Consider the following 19,719-nt stretch of genomic DNA (forward strand, 5'->3'; position numbering starts at 1 on the left):
TGCAGTATAGTAAGTACATCATGAGAGAGAAACAGACAACTACAACCTCTTATTACCTTCAAAGCTCTCATACATGTCAGCCCTGCAGAGACCTAGTGAGCAGAGTGAGAATAGTCTTCCCCTATCCTGGTCACCCCCATCCTTCTGACTATCTCCATCTCAGGACAACTGACACAGAGATTCACATGCAAGCTTTTGCCCACAGGCAGACAGACAGATAACCCCCAGAATGTTGCATTAAAGGACCAACGCGGTCACAGTGTTGTTGTGATTTCAGTCTGACGAGCTCCTTTGGAGAAGCTTTTAAACCTATCCTGGCATAATGAGGAACATTCACCTTTTAAAACTATCCTGGCATAATGAGGAACATTCACCTTTTAAAACTATCCTGGCATAATGAGGAACATTCACCTTTTAAAACTTAAGAACACTCACCTCTTAATCACCCACTCAACAGCTCCCAACTTCACAGTTATCAAAAACAGTGGCAAAACTACCCAAGATGGCTTAGTGTGCATATCGATCTGTAGTCCTAGACATGGCTGCTCGGTGCCTAGTGAACAGTAGTGGGGAAGACGATCTAGGTGAATTTAGGGTCAAGGAAAGTTATCTGAACATGAATTTACAAAAATATTATGCCTAAATTAAATATTCAGTTTGAGAAATATTTCTCTGTAAATCAAATGGAAAGCATAAGTCATGGAATACTGTAGTGCTCGAACAACAATGCGTGAACACACATAGCAAGGAAAACAGCCAATGACAACTTTACTACTGTGTATTGACTGAGGATGAAACAACATAAGCCATATCTTCCCTAAGAGGTCACATTTTAAAATACCTTATTATGACAGTAGCATTTTCAACACTCCCCTGTTGGTGACAGCATATGTGAGGAAATACTTTTGAGAATTTTGTTGGAAGACCAAATACGACTGCACAATGGTGGACACAAGTAGCTCTTCAACTTGATCTTTGTTCACTTTATCTCAGTGTAAACATACTGTTCTGCTTCTACAGAATCAACACATTTTACCAAGGTGTGCAGAGATAGGACTACGGAAACCGACAGGACCACACCAACTATGAAAACCAACAGGACTACACCAACTATGGAAACCAACAGGACTACACCAACTACGGAAATCAACAGGACTACACCAACTATGGAAACCAACAGGACTACACCAACTACGGAAACCAACAGGAATTCACCAACTACGGAAATCAACAGGACTACACCAACTATGCAAACCAACAGGACTACACCAACTATGGAAACCAACAGGACCACACCAACTATGGAAACCAACAGGACTACACCAACTATGGAAATCAACAGTACTACACCAACTATGGAAACAAATATGACTTAACCAACTATGGAAACCAACAGGACTACACCAACTATGGAAATCAACAGGACTACACCAACTATGGAAACAAATAGGACTTAACCAATTATGGAAACCAACAGGACTACAACAACTATGGAAAACAACAGGACAACACCAAATGTGGAACTTCTTAAACAACTGAAAGTAAACACTTGCAGCATACCATGATAGGCCTATAGTTTCCTTCTACAGCATTCCTGAACTATCATGTGAGTCCCAAATGCAGCAACAAGAGCCAACACAGGCCTATCTGAATGTAAAACTTATCTTTTCGCTGATACACATTTTGTTTGTGTTCTGGAAGACCGCTTGACAAAACAGACAAATAAATAAATTAGGCCCTAATCTATGGATTTCACGTGACACGGGAAAACAGATATGCATCTGTTGGTCACAGATACGTAAATACATTTTTATTGGCAGGAACTGGAACACGCTGTCGTTCACGGCAATCCAGAGCATCCCAAACATGCTCATTGGGTGACATGTCTGGGGATTATGCAGGCCATGGAAGTACTGGGACATTTTCAGCTTCCAGGAATTGTGTACAGATCCTTGTGACATGGGGCTGTGCATTGTCATGCTGAAACATGAGGTGATGGCAGAGGCCATTGAAGATGAGCATTTCCCACTTAAGTCGGCTACGACGACGAACTGCAGTCAGGTCAAGACCCTGCCATATGGAACATTTCTGGGATTTTTTATTTCAGCTCATGAAACATGGGACCAACACTTTACATATTGCGTTTATATTTTTGTTCATAGTACTGTAGATCACAGCAGCATCATCTTGGATTCCACGGTCCATCTACAGTGTCTTCGTAAAGTATTCAGACCCCTTGACTTTTCCCACATTTTGTTACATTACAGCCTTATTGTATCTACATTAATCCAAACACAATACCCCATAATAACAAAGCAAAAACATATTTTTAGAAAGTTTTGCTAATTTATCAAATATAAAAACCCGATATCACATTTACATAAGTATTCAGACCCTTTACGCATTACTTTGTTGAAGCACCTTTGGCAGCGACTTCAGCCTCGAGTCATCTTGCGTATGACGTTACAAGCTTGGCACACCTGTATTTGGGGAGTTTTTCCCCATTCTTCTCTGCAGATCCTCTCAAGCTCTGTCAGGTTAGATGGGGAGCGTTGTTGCACAGCTATTTTCAGGTCTCTCCAGAGATGTTCGATCAGGTTCAAATCCAGGCTTTGGCTGGGCCACTCAAGGACATTCTGAGACTTGTCTCGAAGCCACTCCTGCGCTGTCTTGGCTGTGTGCTTAGGGTCTTTGTCCTGTTGTAAGGTGAACCTTCACCCCAGTCTGAGGTCCTAAGTGCTCTGGAGCAGGTTTTCATCAGCGATCTCTGAACCTTGCTCCATTCATCTCTCCCTTGATCCGGACTAGTCTCCCAGTCCCTGCCGCTGAAAAACATCCCCACATGATGATGCTGCCACCACCACGCTTGGCATTCAGGCCAAAGAGTTCAATCAGACCAGAGAATCTTGTTTCTCATGGTCTGAGAGTCTTTAGGTGCCTTTCGGCAAACCGGCTGTCATGTGCCTTTTACTAAGGGGATGCTTCCGTCTGGCCACTCTATCATAAAGGCCTGATTGGTGGAGTGCTGCCGAGATGGTTGTACTTCTGGAAAGTTCTCCCATCTCCACAGACGAACTCTAGGGTTATTGGTCACCTCCCTGACCAAGGCCCTTCTCCCCGATTGCTCCGTTTGGCCGGACGGCCAGCTCTAGGAAGAGTCTTGGTTGTTCCAAACTTCTTCCATTTAAGACTGATGAAGGGCACGGTGTTCTTGGGGACCTTCAATGTTGCAGATTTTTTTTGGTACCCTTCCCCAGATCTGTGCATCGACACAATCCTATCTTGGAGTTCTACGGACAATTCCTTTGACCTCATGGCTTGGTTTTTGCTGTGACATGCACTGCCACCTCTGGGACCTCTTTAAAGACAGTTATGTGCCTCTCCAAATCGTGTCCAATCAATTGAATTGACCACAGGTGGACTACAAGTGGTAGAAACATCTCGAGGATGATCAATTGAAACAGGATGCATCTGAGCTGAATTTTGAGTCTCATAGCAAAGGGTCTGAATAATAATGTAAATAAGGTATTTATGTTTTCTATTTGTAAAATTTCTAAAAATCTGTTTTCCCTTTGTCATTATGGCGTATTGTGTGTAGATTGCCGAGGATTTGTATTTATTTAATCAATTTTAGAATAAGGCTGTAACGTAACAAAATTAGGAAAAAGTCAAGGTGTCTGAATACTTTTTGAAGGCACTGTATATTTCATTGGTCTCAATTCCTCAGGATCAAATAACCTTCATATACGTTCAACAACTTGTTTTGGTGCCTTCAGATGGACAGAGGAGCTCCAAGCAATGACACTGCATATCGTTGGACTGCACCTGTCCTCCCATCAGGGTCAGCGGTGTCCCAGCCTGCCCATGTCCCTCACCTGTCAGCACCACACATCTGACTGATGCCACTATAACAGAACACTGCTGCCCATCTGTTCAGACAGAATACCCAGACAGACAGACAGTAGACCTCTGCATAAAATAGCCATTGGAATGTGTCACTGGAACTCTGACACAGAGACAACACACTGGGCTGGGTTCACTGGGGCTGTCCTGTCGCTATTGCCACATGACAACTATTAGACTGCTGTCTGTCTGTCTATATTTCTATATCTGTCGGTCTAGTGTGTATATCTGATTCAACACCCAGTCAATCTGTTTTCGTCCAGTCAGTCAGATGACCATGAGGAAGAATGATGAGCTGCCTATGTCACTCATCAGAGCAGTGAGGGCTATATTATTTCTGAAGTGCAGAACTGGAGTTCATACTAACTATAAGTTACTTACGTTAGGTTCACAATAACTATTGACTAGGTCGGAGAAGCATCATAGCACTTCATACCTCAATCGATGATAGACAAAGGCACAATGTTCACCAAATGTATCATTAACTATGTCTGATTTCTTTTTTCCCTGAGTGCCTCAGTTACTACACAGTCCAACTTCTCCTGTAAATTCATAGTTGGAGTTGGGCTTGAAAACTATAACGTGGATTGAGGGTCTACTACAGATACAGACACATGTGTAGAGGGGAGGTAGACAGAGAGAGGCTGAGAAACGTCCGGGGCCAGTGCCAGGGTTTAAAGCGAGACCGGCACATGCAGCGCAGACCAGGCTAGGTACAGATGAAGACAGAAACTTGCTCCTCTCCTGTCCTCTTCTCGCTCAGCAATTCCAACTCCTCAGAGAGCTGTCTCTTTCACAGCATTAGAGACAACAAACACTCAGTCAAAAATATAAACCTAGCAGAGTTCACACACAAACACACACACACACACACACACACACACACACACACACACACACACACACACACACACACACACACACACACACACACACACACACACACACACACACACACACACACACACACACACGCACACACACTTTGCATGTACACGACACAAACAAAGCAAACATTTTAACACACTCACTCCACCAGATACACATTTCAGGATGAGTAACAATATGGTGTGTTGGGGACTTAAGCCCTATGGAGCCAGGTTACATCCCAAAGCCCCCACGACTTCGTGAGCCAGATCGTAAAGGTGATAGAGGTTGTCTGACCGATATCCATTCATCCATCGCACCATGCCTACTACTGAGCCCATTCCCAACACGGCATGAGAGACAAAAACAACTTCAACTGAGATTGTAAACAATTTAAATGGAGTTCTGAACACCTCTAAGGAAGAGCCCATAGTCAGATCCCATCCAATAAGTCACCCAAACAAAAGGTGACACAAGCCAAAGTCACACACAACACACAACAAGTGCTTCCATTCACATACATGGGCACGCTAAAGAACAGGGAACGATTCAAGTCGGCTAGTCCAATACCAGAACGCACGGAAGACGGCATGAGAGAGCATTTTCCATGTAGATTAATCCCTTGACAAAAAAAGCTGAAGCCTGCATTGGACCCACGTCATTTTTACATTGTGGGCCAGGCAATGGGTGATTCCCATAGAAATGTTTGTGTTTAGAGGTCAAGGGCAAAGGGAAATGCTGCGATGCTTTATGTCGGGGAGGGATAGTCACAGGCCCACAGCCAACCAACTCTGTGTACTCCAACAGAAACAACTCAAACCTTCTCTATAATCACACTAATTATTCCATTCACCGCATCCCAGTCCCAGTACCAGGGACCAGTCAGGCCTGCAGTATAGTAAGTACATCATGAGAGAGAAACAGACAACTACAACCTCTTATTACCTTCAAAGCTCTCATACATGTCAGCCCTGCAGAGACCTAGTGAGCAGAGTGAGAATAGTCTTCCCCTATCCTGGTCACCCCCATCCTTCTGACTATCTCCATCTCAGGACAACTGACACAGAGATTCACATGCAAGCTTTTGCCCACAGGCAGACAGACAGATAACCCCCAGAATGTTGCATTAAAGGACCAACGCGGTCACAGTGTTGTTGTGATTTCAGTCTGACGAGCTCCTTTGGAGAAGCTTTTAAACCTATCCTGGCATAATGAGGAACATTCACCTTTTAAAACTATCCTGGCATAATGAGGAACATTCACCTTTTAAAACTATCCTGGCATAATGAGGAACATTCACCTTTTAAAACTTAAGAACACTCACCTCTTAATCACCCACTCAACAGCTCCCAACTTCACAGTTATCAAAAACAGTGGCAAAACTACCCAAGATGGCTTAGTGTGCATATCGATCTGTAGTCCTAGACATGGCTGCTCGGTGCCTAGTGAACAGTAGTGGGGAAGACGATCTAGGTGAATTTAGGGTCAAGGAAAGTTATCTGAACATGAATTTACAAAAATATTATGCCTAAATTAAATATTCAGTTTGAGAAATATTTCTCTGTAAATCAAATGGAAAGCATAAGTCATGGAATACTGTAGTGCTCGAACAACAATGCGTGAACACACATAGCAAGGAAAACAGCCAATGACAACTTTACTACTGTGTATTGACTGAGGATGAAACAACATAAGCCATATCTTCCCTAAGAGGTCACATTTTAAAATACCTTATTATGACAGTAGCATTTTCAACACTCCCCTGTTGGTGACAGCATATGTGAGGAAATACTTTTGAGAATTTTGTTGGAAGACCAAATACGACTGCACAATGGTGGACACAAGTAGCTCTTCAACTTGATCTTTGTTCACTTTATCTCAGTGTAAACATACTGTTCTGCTTCTACAGAATCAACACATTTTACCAAGGTGTGCAGAGATAGGACTACGGAAACCGACAGGACCACACCAACTATGAAAACCAACAGGACTACACCAACTATGGAAACCAACAGGACTACACCAACTACGGAAATCAACAGGACTACACCAACTATGGAAACCAACAGGACTACACCAACTACGGAAACCAACAGGAATTCACCAACTACGGAAATCAACAGGACTACACCAACTATGCAAACCAACAGGACTACACCAACTATGGAAACCAACAGGACCACACCAACTATGGAAACCAACAGGACTACACCAACTATGGAAATCAACAACAGTACTACACCAACTATGGAAACAAATATGACTTAACCAACTATGGAAACCAACAGGACTACACCAACTATGGAAATCAACAGGACTACACCAACTATGGAAACAAATAGGACTTAACCAATTATGGAAACCAACAGGACTACAACAACTATGGAAAACAACAGGACAACACCAAATGTGGAACTTCTTAAACAACTGAAAGTAAACACTTGCAGCATACCATGATAGGCCTATAGTTTCCTTCTACAGCATTCCTGAACTATCATGTGAGTCCCAAATGCAGCAACAAGAGCCAACACAGGCCTATCTGAATGTAAAACTTATCTTTTCGCTGATACACATTTTGTTTGTGTTCTGGAAGACCGCTTGACAAAACAGACAAAACCTTTAATCTTTGTCTGTTTTCAAAAATATGTGTCTCCCTGAAGAGCATAGCAGGAAAGGGAGGGGAAGAAAAAAAATGACTGACTGAATGACTGAATGTATAGAGTGAAGAACAGCTGGCAGGATGGTTCATTATGAAGCGCCTGGCATTTCCATGTGTGTTCTGTTCTGACCAACCGGGATATTTGGCAGGTTTTGATCCTCCTTGCAACTCTCCAACCCACCAAAGCTTAAAAACTTCAGCCCCCTCAGTAATCAAACTCCGACTAGCAACTTTGATTTAAGATAAGCCTCCTCTTTCACATATACATAAAGTGTGGAGAGAGAGGACCATGAGATCATTGACCCTCACAAAGAGTGCTTTTATACCTCCTCAGAAAGAGGAATGGAGGGATAGCAAGAATGGAATCTGCCCTCTAGTAGCAACGGGTTCTCTTTTCTTTCACTACTGTAAAGGTGCAGACTAGGTCCAGAAATCGTCCCTGTCATTTCTAACACACAGGCCCATTTTTTTACCTTGAGGCCCTCCACTTAAGGCCCCCACAAGTTTATTATTGGTTTTGTAGCACAATATCTTAATCACGTCTATCTGCTTGTGCATTTAAAAGGAGCTATACCTACTTCATATTGTATACCCAGAGATTTTCCCACATACAGCTGCACTCTGCCTGGTGGTCCTGACTGTGTTGCTCAATGCAATTTGCTCTCAGCAATTACGCTGTAGTAAAGAGCTACATGTTTATGCAGCCTGTGATGGGATGGAGGGGGAGGGACGAGAAATAGAGAGAACATTTGTGAGGAGAGAGCCAGAGACGGAGAAAAATAGGGAGAGAGGTGGAGTGGGGGGGGGGGTGGAGTGCACCTAATTTATCGGATCAGTTGTCCATTAACTATATAAGAATGCCAGCCCCAATTTACAGGCAGTGAATAGATTGCTCTTCCACATCATCAAATCCAATGATCATCTAGCAAAGGAAGACAGTGCAGGTGTATCAAAGCCGATTGAAAAGCTTCGATCTCCAGGCCATCAGACTGTTGAACAGTCATCACTAGCCGGCCAACGCCTGGTACTCTGCCGGCACCTTAGACACTGTTGCCCTATGACCATAGTCATTGAACACTAGACACTTAACAATGTTAACATACTGGTCTACCCACTTCACGTGTACACTATATATATAAAATCATATGGACACCAATTCAAATTAGTCGCTGACAGGTGTAGAAAATCAAGCACACAGCCATGCAATCTCCATAGACAAACATTGACAGTAGAATGGCCTTACTGAAGAGCTCAGTGACTTTCAACGTGGCACCGTCATAGGATGCCACCTGTTTGTCTGTTTGTCAAATGTCTGTCAGGGTAAAGCTGTAAGTGTTATTACTGTGAAGTGGAAACATCTAGGAGCAACAACGGCTCAGTCGCAAAGTGGTAGGCCACACAAGCTGACAGAACGCGACCACCGAGTGCTGAAGTGTGTAGCGCATAACTATCGCCTGTCCTCGGTTAAAACACTCACTACCGAGTTCCAAACTGCCTCTGGAAGCAACTTCTGCACAAGAACTGTTGGTCGGGAAGTTCATGAAATGGATTTCCATGGCCGAGCAGCCGCACACAAGCCTAAGATCACCATGCGCTATGCCACCATTGGACTCTGGAGCAGTGGAAACAGGTTCTCTGGAATGACGAATGACGCTTCACCATCTGGTAGTCCGACAGACAAAACTGGGTTTGATGGATGCCAGCAGAATGCTACCTGCCACAATGCATAGTGCAAACTGTAATGTTTGGTGGAGGAGGAATAATGGTCTAGGGCTGTTTTTCATGGTTCGGACTAGGCACCTTAGTACCATGGAAGGGAAATCTTAACGCTGCAGCATACAATGACATTCTAGACGATTCTGTGATTCCAACTTTGTGGCAACAGTTTGGGGAAGGCCCTTTCCTGTTTCAGCATGACAATGGACCCCATGCACAAAGCGAGGTCCATACAGAAATGGTTTGTCGAGATTGGTGTGGAAGAACTTGACTGGCCTGCACAAAGCCCTGACCTCAACCCCATCCAACACCTTTGGGAGGAATTAGAATGCCGACTGCAAGCCAGGCCTAATCGCCCAACATCAGTGCCCTACCTCATTAATGCTCTCATGGCTGAATGGAGGCAAGTCCCCACAGCAATGTTCTAACATCTAGTGGAAAGCCTTCCCAGAAGAGTGGAGGCTGTTATAGCAGCAAACGGGGGACCAACTCCATATTAATGCCCATGATTTTGAAATGATATGTTTGACAAGCAGCTGTCCACATACTTTTGGTCATGTAGTGTATATACTGTATTCTAATCATGGCTCATCTTATATACAGTAACTACTGCTGTACATACCTTTTCTATTAATATACTGTCCATACTGTATATACTATGTATATATATACACATTTATATTCTGGACTCTGTCATTGCTCGTTCTGATATTTCTGATATTTTCTAACCTTTTGGATTAAGTGTGTATTGTTATTGTATTGCTAGATATTACTGCATTGTTGGAGATGGACGTATATATATTTTTTACACCTTTTTCTCCCCAATTTCGTGATCTCCAATTGGTAGTTCAGCTGGCGACCAAGGTCTGCATGCATGCGCCCGGCCCACCACAAGGTTTCGCTAGAGCGTGATGGGACAAGGACATCCCAGCCGGCCAAACCCTCCCCAAACTCGGACAACGCTGAGCCAATTGTGCACCACCTCATGGGTCTCCCGGTCGCGGCCGGCCGCGACACAGCCCGGGATTGAACCCGGATCTGTAGTGACGCCTCTAGCACTGCGATGCAGTGTCTTAGACCGCAAAAGCATTTCGCTGCACCTGCGATAACATCTACAAATCTGTGTGAGCGACCAATAAACTTTGATTTGATACCTGTGCTGTGCTTTGAGAACAGCCAACCAACACAGTGTTTACTCCTGACCTGATAGTAGCAGTCAGTGTGTGCACTGCACACATTCCCATACAAAGAAACAAGGCCTACTAGCAGCCAGCCAGGCAGGCAGGCAGGCAGACGTACTGTGGCCTTCAAAGAGAGGCATTTATCAGTGCATCTGGAGAGGAGCCTATCAGATAAGGGTGTGGAACCACAGCCCAGGACACCTCACAGTGCTCCTGTCCTAACCCGGCCCTGTGTCGTCTCTGTCCTTTAATCCTGCCTCATTGTGTGTCTGCTCTGCTGCCCTTTGATGAGGCATTCTACAGGTGTCTTCTCTTTCTCCTGCTATATATCTATGTTATAACAAGAGCCTATTGACATATTAAAAAGTGAGGAGGAAGAATGTGTTTGCTTGGGTACTTTGAATAGAAAAACCTACTGTATCTAATCTGTGAGGTTTGAAAGATATTACATGGAGACTGGGTGTATAGACCCACAACTTGTGTGAGCTGCTACACCTTCATGTCAAACCAAGGCCTTTTAAGAGGCTCCCGCCTCCCACCCACTGTCTGACAGTGTCTACACAGAGAGAGAGCATATTTTAAAGTCCTCCAGTGCCTGGCTGATAGTGAGACCCTCCAGATTGTTGCCCCTCTGTGTTTGCCACACACAGACTGAAGGAGTGAAAGGCAAGCATATTAAGGAGGTTTTGGCCTGGCCCCTCAGGTCACTCCAACTACTTTAAATCCAGCCACAGACAATGGCCACAACCAGCACACAATACCCGGGTCCAGACAACAAGCAAATCAAGTATCCAGCACATAAAAGATTTATTGCATCAGCCAACAAAGGCCGCCCACAAAGCTCCCCATGAGCCATCTTTTAAGGGCCTGAGTCAGGGTGAACTCTGCTGGGTCACTTTGCTTTTTGTGGGCCTCTCTACCACCTAAAGTCTGCAGCTATTAAAATTCTAATGAAATGGAGAACATTTAAAAGCAGCTTATAAAATGCAGTGCTCTCCAGTTTCAAAATGTATCTCCGACAGTGCAGCAAACTAAAAAGCAATTATTTCTTCCTCTGTTCTTCCGCAGTCTTGGGTGTGAACACTCCAGAAAGGAGAGTAAAAACCTCAGGAGGCGATGGCTGGCTGGAATTTTTTTTAGCTTAATTAAATAAGCTAAAAGACTCAAATCTTCTCGCTAAACCCGCAGTCAAGAATCGTAACTAAGAATAATTTGCTGTTTGCGCAGCTATTACGGCTGTGGCACAGAGTGAACTACAACACAGAGCAGGTGTGAGGGGAACCCCAGTAACAATTAGACTGTGATTAGTATAGTAAAGTATAGTGTAAAGTAGTGTAGTGAAGTATAGTAAAGTGAAGTATAGTAAAGTGCAGTGTAGTATTGTATAATTCAGGCAAGACTACATACATGTTGTTCTCTAGTTCTCACAAGAATGTTTCAGATGGACTACATATTTATTCATTGGATGGTTCTCCCATTGATCGGGACACCACCTACAAATATCTGGGCATTTGGATTGACAAAGACTTAATGTTTAAAGTTAAAACTGACTCAAATTGGGCTTCGTTTTTAGAAATAGACCTTGCCTTTATCTAAATAGCAGGAACCAGATTGTACAGTCAACTTTCCTGCCAGTTCTTGATTATGGTGACACCATTTACCAGACTGCAGCAGCCACTACTCTTAAACCTTTGGATGCCGTCTACCATAGCGCTATTCTTTTATATCTCTTGACAGTTTCAATACTCACCTCTGCATCCTGTATCAAAAGGTTGGCTGGTCCTTGTTAAAGTCCAGTAGATCAATTCAGTATTCCCTCTATGTTTACAAAACCCTGCTACACAAGCTATAAACTTACTTAACTTCATTGCTAACATATAAAAGAATGAGCTACAAAACCTGCTTACAGGTTTGGTTAACTCTTGAGGTCCCTCTGGTCTTGACCAATTTAGGTAATTCCTCCCTTTAGTTTTAGTGCCCTCCACTGTTGAAATAACCTACAAAATTCCTGCCGCTATTGTAGTTTAGGACTCGGGTGTTGAATGAATTCATTGAGGATTGCAGTTTTTTCTATTGATTATAGTGGTTTATTTGCTAAAATTGTGGTGTTGTGGTTGTGTCTTGTGGTTATTTGTATTTGTCTTGTTTTAATTGTAATATAAATTGTTCTTCCTGTTCCGAGTAAATGTTTGTAATCAGGGCACCATTGGGAACGAGACCCTGGAATCAATTGGGCTCCCCTGAATAAATAAAAGTGAATACAAAAATAGTGTGGTGTAGTGTAGTGTAGCATAGCGTAGTATAAGAGAGTTTCCCAAACTCACCCCGCTGATTCAAATAATCAAAGCTTGATGATGAGTTGGTTATTTGAATCAGCTGTATAGTGCTAGGGCAAAAACCAAAACGTGCACCTGGGGGGGGGGGCGAGTTTGGAAAACCCTCTAGTATAGTGTAATACAGTATAGTATAGTACAGTATAGGAGAGAATTCAGACTATGGTTAGTACAGGGGCAGACTGTGGTAGGTAGGTCTGTTACCTGAAGCTGAGCAGGGTTGTGTGGGCTCACTGGCAGGACTCTCTCTCCTCTTCCTGTCCTGTCTGTAGACGAGGTGTGGTTTGTTGTGCTCCTCGTCGTACTCCTCCCCCTCCTCCGCCTTCATCAGGGGCTCTAAGAAGTATTCACCATGCTGGGTTGTAAAAGTCCCCATCTGGAGGAGTGAGGGTAGATTGTGAGAGAAGAGTTGGTTAGAGGAGGTCTGTGAAGTGTGTATGGCAGCTACACATATGTAGGATCTTCATTAGAGCCAGTTTGCTACAGCAGGAAAATAATCCTGCAGAAACAGGAAATGTGAATTATTATTTGAATTATAATTAATGGATTGTAATACATTTTTCATTGGGAGAAATCAAGTCTGACATTTTAAAGTGGAAATTACAAACTTTAGAAGCCTTTTTCAACATCAAATACACTACAAGTTTGCATTTCCTGCTGTGCAGGAAAATTCTCAACAACAAAATTGTGATCAAATTAAGATCTTACATCTGTAGCATGATAGGACTGGTGTCTAGAGAACTCCTTTGAGTAGTCCCTACCAGTTAGTAAGTGCATGTCCTGTATTGTCCCAGACATAGATCTAGAGACAACTCAACTCAACTCCTAATTATTACATTTGTTCATTCAGGACATAACGGCTATTGGCACTATGTATCAGTGATTGATGTGAGTGATGTACCTAGTTGTTATAGCATGTGTGCTGTTTCTCTGAGTAAATGTTGAGTACTAGTAAAGTACACAGTGCACTATGCATCATTAGTTCCATGATTGGTCCGAAAAACGCAAAAAGAATATCTAAAAAGTACAGTCTTCTTTAGCTGATGGAAATGGGAACACCTTGGAAAATAGTCAAATTGATAAATAGTACTTAGAGTGGTCTCTGTCAATCACCATTTAACACACTGGTAATCACTCTTAGTACAGATGTTTGATCTTAATATGGCCAGACTTGTAGTCGTAGTAACACGATCTTGCCGTGGCAGTATTTGAATGTCTGATCATGTTGCCGCGGTATATGGATAGGCCATCATGTAATAACCTATGTTTCTCAGAGTCGTGGCTGAACGAGGACATGGATAATATACTGCACATCTAGTTGTTTTTTCTTTGCATCGGCAGGACAGAACGGCAGCTTCGGATGAGCTAAAGAGGGGATGTGTGTGTCTTTGTTAACCACAGCTAGTGCGTGATCTCTAATATTAAGGAAGACTCAAGGTTCTGCTCGCCTGAGTTAGAATACCTCATGATAAGCTGTAGACCAACTATTTACCTGTTTACCACCACAAACCGATGCTGGCACTAAGACCACACTCAATGAGCTGTATAGGGCCATAAACAAACAAGAAAATGAAACTGAAATCCGTTTTATCTCATTTCTACCATCATGTCACCAGTGCAACGAGAGGTGAAAAAACTCTCGATCACATTTACTCCACACACAGAAATGCATACAAAGCTCTCCCTTGCTCTCCGTTTGGCAAATCCGACAATAACTCTATACTCCCGATTCCTGCTTACAAGCAAGAAACTCAAACAGTAAGTCCCATAGACGTGCCCAATATGGAAGTGGTCCAGTGAAGCAGATGCTAAGCTACAGGACTGTTTTGCTAGCACAGACTGGAATATGTTACATACGATGGCATTGAGGAGTTTAACACATCAGTCACCAGCACCATTATTAAGTGCATGATTGACGTCATCCCCACAGTGACCGTATGTACATAAGCTATGGATTACAGGAAGCATCCGCACTGAGCTAAAGGCTAGAGCTGCCACTTTCAAGGAGCGGGATACTAATCCGGACGCTTATGAGAAATACTGCTACGATCCCCGACGAGCCATCAAACAGGCAAAGTGTCAATACAGGACTAAGCTTGAATCCTACTACACCGGCTCTGATGCTAGTCTGATGTGGCAGGGCTTGCAAACTATCATGGATTACAAAGGGAAACCTAGCCGAGAACTGCCCAGATATACAAGCCTACCAGACCAGCTAAATGCCTTCTACACTCACTTCGAGGTAAGCAGCATTGAACCATGCATGAGAACACCAGTTGTTTTGGACGACTGTGTGATCACGCTCTCCGTAGCCATTGTGAGTAAGACTTTTAAAAAGGTTAACATTCACAAGTCTGCAGGGCCATATGAGTTACCAGGATGCGTACTAGGGTTTGGCAGGAAGGGATGTTCTTGTCCCATCGCGCACAAGCGACTCCTATGGCGGGCCGGTCACAATGCCCACTGACACGGTCGCCAGGTGTATGGTGTTACCACCGACACTTCAGTGCAGTGGACGTTGTGTCGAGAAGCAGTGCGGCTTGGCTGGGTTATGTTTCGGAGGACGCGCGGCTCTCGACCTTCACCGTTCCCGAGTCCGTACGGGAGTTGCAGCGATGGGACAAGACTGTAACTACCAGTTGGATACCATGAAAATTGGGGAGAAAAAGGTGTAAAAATAAATAAATAAATAAATAAATAAAACATTTATAAAACATTTAAAAAGCAAAATGCTTTGAAAGGCTGGTCATGGCTCACAATAACAACATCAGACTCCATGCACGCAAAATGCATACCGCCTGTCAGGACCCGGTTTCGAACCTGGGTCTCCGGAGTGAGAAACAGTCACTTAACCAACTGAGCCACGAATAGACAGCAGAACCCAGAAGATGAGGCAGACACAGCAGTACTTAAGACGGTGTATTTAATAAAGAAAAAATCCTAAAATGCAAAAAATGGCAAATCCAAAAGGTGGTAGGAAAAACACAAAAAGACCTCAAAAGAAACTCACCAAAAAATAAACAAAAACAAAAAACAGAATACCACAAGAACTTCACCCGGAATCGACAAGAGTACACAGAACACTAGGGCAGGGTGCTAACATACAAACACAGAGCACAGAACTGAGGGAAACAAAGGGTTTAAATACAATCAGGGGAAAAACGAGACACAGGTGCAAATAATAATGGGGATCAAGGGAAAAACATAGGGACAAAAAGCACAATGGGGACATCTACTGACCAAAACCCGGAACAACCCTGGCCAAATCCTGACAGAATCCCCCCCCTAGGAACGGCTCCTGACGTTCCTACCAGCTCTCTCAGGGTGGAGGGCCCTGAACTGACGAATGAGGTCAGGGTCCAGGATGTCTTTGGCAGGAACCCAGGAGCGCTCCTCAGGACCGTAGCCTTCCCAGTCCACCAGATACTGCCAGGACCGCTGCACCCGGCGGGAATCCAGTATCCGGTGGACGGTATAAGCCGGCTGGCCTCCAATGACACGAGGCGGAGGGGAGGTCTGTCTGCCGGGACAAGGGGAGAAAAAACAACAGGTTTTAACAATGACACATGAAATGTGGGATTAATCTTAAGGGATCTGGGTAAGTGTAGGCGATAAGAAACTGGGTTAACTCTCCTGGCAACCTTGAAGGGACCAATGTATTTTTGGGACAGCTTGCGAGACTCCACCCGTAGAGGTAAGTCTCTTGTGGAAAGCCAGACTCTCTGGCCGGGCGCAGGGTAGGCCCGGGACGGCGACGTCTGTTGGCTTGTTGTTGATACCTCTGTGAGGAACGCATCAGATTAAGACGGGTCTTCCTCCACATAAGCCGACAGCGTCTGACGAACCTCAAGGCTGAAGGCACTCTGACTTCTGCCTCCTGGTCCGGGAACAATGGAGGAGCATAGCCAAACTGACACTCGTGCGGGGACATACCAGTGGAGGAGGAGCGCAAGGTGTTGTGCGCGTATTCGGCCCAAACAATAAAGGATGACCATGTGGACGGGTTGTCACGAGTCATACATCGGAGGGTGGTTTCCAGCTCTTGATTCATCCTCTCTGTTTGGCCGTTGGACTCCGGATGGTACCCTGAAGATAGACTGGCAGAAGCCCCCATGAGTTGGCAGAAGGCCTTCCAAAACCTTGAGGCGAACTGGGGACCTCTGTCAGAAACCACATCTTGAGGAATGCCGAAGACTCGGAACACATGATTAATTACCAACTCAGCCGTTTCCTTGGCAGAAGGTAACTTAGTCAGAGGGACGAACCTGGCCGCCTTTGAAAACCTGTCGATTATGACTAGGATAGTAGTATTGCCATGGGATGGAGGAAGTCCAGTAATAAAGTCCAATGAGATATGGGACCAGGGTCTGTGGGGAACAGGTAAAGGGTGAAGGAGTCCTTGAGGGCGGAGGTGAGAAGATTTGCCCTGGCAGCACACGGGGCAGGCATTGACGAAAGTGGCAACGTCTTCTCTTATGGTAGGCCACCAGAACTTACGCTGGATGAACTCCAAGGTGCGACCTACGCCCGGATGACAGGTGAGGCGAGAGGAGTGCCCCCACAGAAGGACCTGAGTCCTCACTGCCTTGGGGACAAACAACCGATTGGCAGGGCCTCCTTTAGGGTCCGGTTCGCTAGCTTGAGCACGTCTCACGGTATCCTCAACTTGCCACGAGATCGGAGCCACAATCTTAGCAGCAGGAAGGACAGGCATGTCCGTGTCATCTCGAATGGCAGGAGCGTAGACTCGGGACAGGGCATCCGGTTTGAGATTCTTCGACCCGGGCCGATAGGTGAGGATAAACTGGAATCGATTGAAGAAAAGAGACCATCTAGCTTGTCTAGAGTTCAATCGCTTCGCCTGCTGGATATACTCCAGATTTTTGTGGTCCGTAAGCACTTGAAACGGGTGAGAAGCCCCCTCGAGCCAGTGTCTCCATTCCTTCAATGCCATCTTAACCGCTAGGAGTTCACGATCCCCCACATCGTAGTTCCTCTCAGTCGGGGTAAGCCGGTGTGAGAAGAAAGCGCACGGATGAAGCTTCTTGTCTTCACCGCTCTGAGACAGGACAGCTCCAACACCAACCTCTGATGCGTCTACCTCCACCACAAATGGTTCATCCGTAGTCGGTAGTATCAGGATGGGAGTAGAGAGGACGCGCTGCTTGAGTCCTTGGAAGGCCGTCTCAGCTTCTCTTCCCCACAAAAACCTTGCATTGCCACCTTTGGTTAAAGCTGAGAGAGGAGCTGCCACCAAACTGAAGTTCTTGATGAACTTGCGGTAAAAGTTTGTGAAGCCCAGGAAACGCTGAACATCCTTAACGGATTTGGGGGTGGGCCAATCCGCTACCGCCCCTACCTTCCTAGGGTCCATTTCAACTCGACCGGGTTCCACTACAAATCCCAGGAATTGTACTCGGGATGAATGGAATTCACATTTTTCCGGCTTAACGTACAGATGGCTGTCCAGGAGGCGTTTGAGTACTTGTCTGACATGCTTAGTGTGTTCTTGAAGGGAGCTCGAAAAGATGAGGATGTCATCCAAGTAAACGAACACAAATATGTTAAGCATATCCCTAAGCACATCGTTTATGAGCGCTTGGAACACCGCTGGGGCGTTGGTCAGGCCGAAGGGCATCACCAAGTATTCATAGTGACCAGTAGGCGTGTTGAAAGCGGTCTTCCACTCGTCACCAGGTCTGATCCGCACAAGATGGTATGCGTTCCGCAGGTCAAGCTTAGTGAAAACAACTGCTTCCTGGAGCAGCTCGAAGGCTGTGGCCATAAGGGGTAGCGGGTAACGGTTACGGACGGTTATGTCATTGAGTCCACGGTAGTCGATGCAAGGACGTAATCCACCATCTTTCTTGGCCACAAAGAAAAACCCTGCTCCCGCCGGGGAGGTTGATGGATGCATGAGGCCTGCTTCCAGAGAGTCCTTGATGTAGGTATCCATAGCAGCTCGTTCGGGTGGAGATAGGGAAAAGATCCGACCCCTGGGGGCAAGTGCCCGGAAACAGGTCGATGGGGCAATCGTAAGATCTATGGGGTGGTAGCATGGTGGCCCTCTGTTTGCTAAACACCAGTTTGAGGTCATGGTAACACTCGGGAACTCGGGTCAGGTCGATGGATTCTAAAGACTCGGGAGTAGAACTCGGGAATTCTGGAAAATACAAGTAGCTTGGCACGTAGGACCCCACTGCTTGATAGTGCCCACAGACCAGTCGATGTGAGGGTTATGGCTGTGAAGCCAGGGGTATCCAAGGACGAGAGGGAACTCGGAACAGGAGATCAAATGAAAGTTCATCAATTCCTGGTGTTGTGAAACTGAAAGTCTCAAGGAGGTAGTGACATGAGTGACAAGTCCAGATCCCAAAGGGCTTCCATCCAATGTAGTAACCCTCATGGGGTCACTTAGAGGTTCAGAGGGAACGCCATTCTCCTTCGCCCAGACACCATCCATGAAGTTACCTGCGGCTCCAGAGTCTACCAAGGCTTGAAGGTGAAGCTTGTGGTTGTCCCAGGAGAGGGTGACTGGAATGAGCAGACGGGAGTTGGACGGATGGGAGGAGGTTATGTTTCCCGTTACAGTTCCCCCGGTCTGTACGGGACAGAGCGTTTCCCTGGAGCCCGGGACACGTGGAACGGAAATGGCCCGGTTTGCCGCAATATAGACAGCGTCGCTCCCTCATCCGGCGGTCTCTCTCAGCCTGGGAGATGCGTCCAATCTGCATGGGTTCCGGTGGAGCCAGCGATGATAAAGGTGGGGACTCGGAGCTGGGACTGATAGGGGCTAGAGGTCTACGGTTGAGTTCTCTCTCTCAGACGCTGGTCAATGCGTGAGGCCAACTTGATCAGGGACTCGAGATTGTCCGGTGGTTCCCGAGTGGCCAGTTCATCTTGGATAGTGTCGGAAAGGCCTTTCAGAAAGCACACCGTGAGCGCCTCGTTGTTCCAGCCACTCGCTGCTGCCACCGTGCGGAACTGGATGGCATAGTCCGTCACGCTGCGCCAACCTTGATGGAGAGTCAGGAGCTGTTTGGCTGAGTCAGAACCACTG

The 19,719-nt window shown here is 45.4% G+C and overlaps 1 protein-coding gene across 1 annotated transcript in view; it reads right to left on the reverse strand.

Moving 5' to 3' along the window:
• The window catches only part of LOC135524536 (A disintegrin and metalloproteinase with thrombospondin motifs 20-like), a 176,771-nt gene that overhangs the window by 147,075 nt on the left and 9,977 nt on the right, over positions 1-19,719 (reverse strand). Inside the window, exon 3 of the mRNA XM_064952156.1 lies at positions 12,864-13,035. Coding sequence (XP_064808228.1) covers positions 12,864-13,035 — 172 coding nt within the window. The remainder of the gene's footprint in view (positions 1-12,863; positions 13,036-19,719) is intronic.

The sequence above is a fragment of the Oncorhynchus masou genome, chromosome 31 (assembly GCF_036934945.1).
Source record: "Oncorhynchus masou masou isolate Uvic2021 chromosome 31, UVic_Omas_1.1, whole genome shotgun sequence".
Taxonomy (NCBI): domain Eukaryota; kingdom Metazoa; phylum Chordata; class Actinopteri; order Salmoniformes; family Salmonidae; genus Oncorhynchus; species Oncorhynchus masou.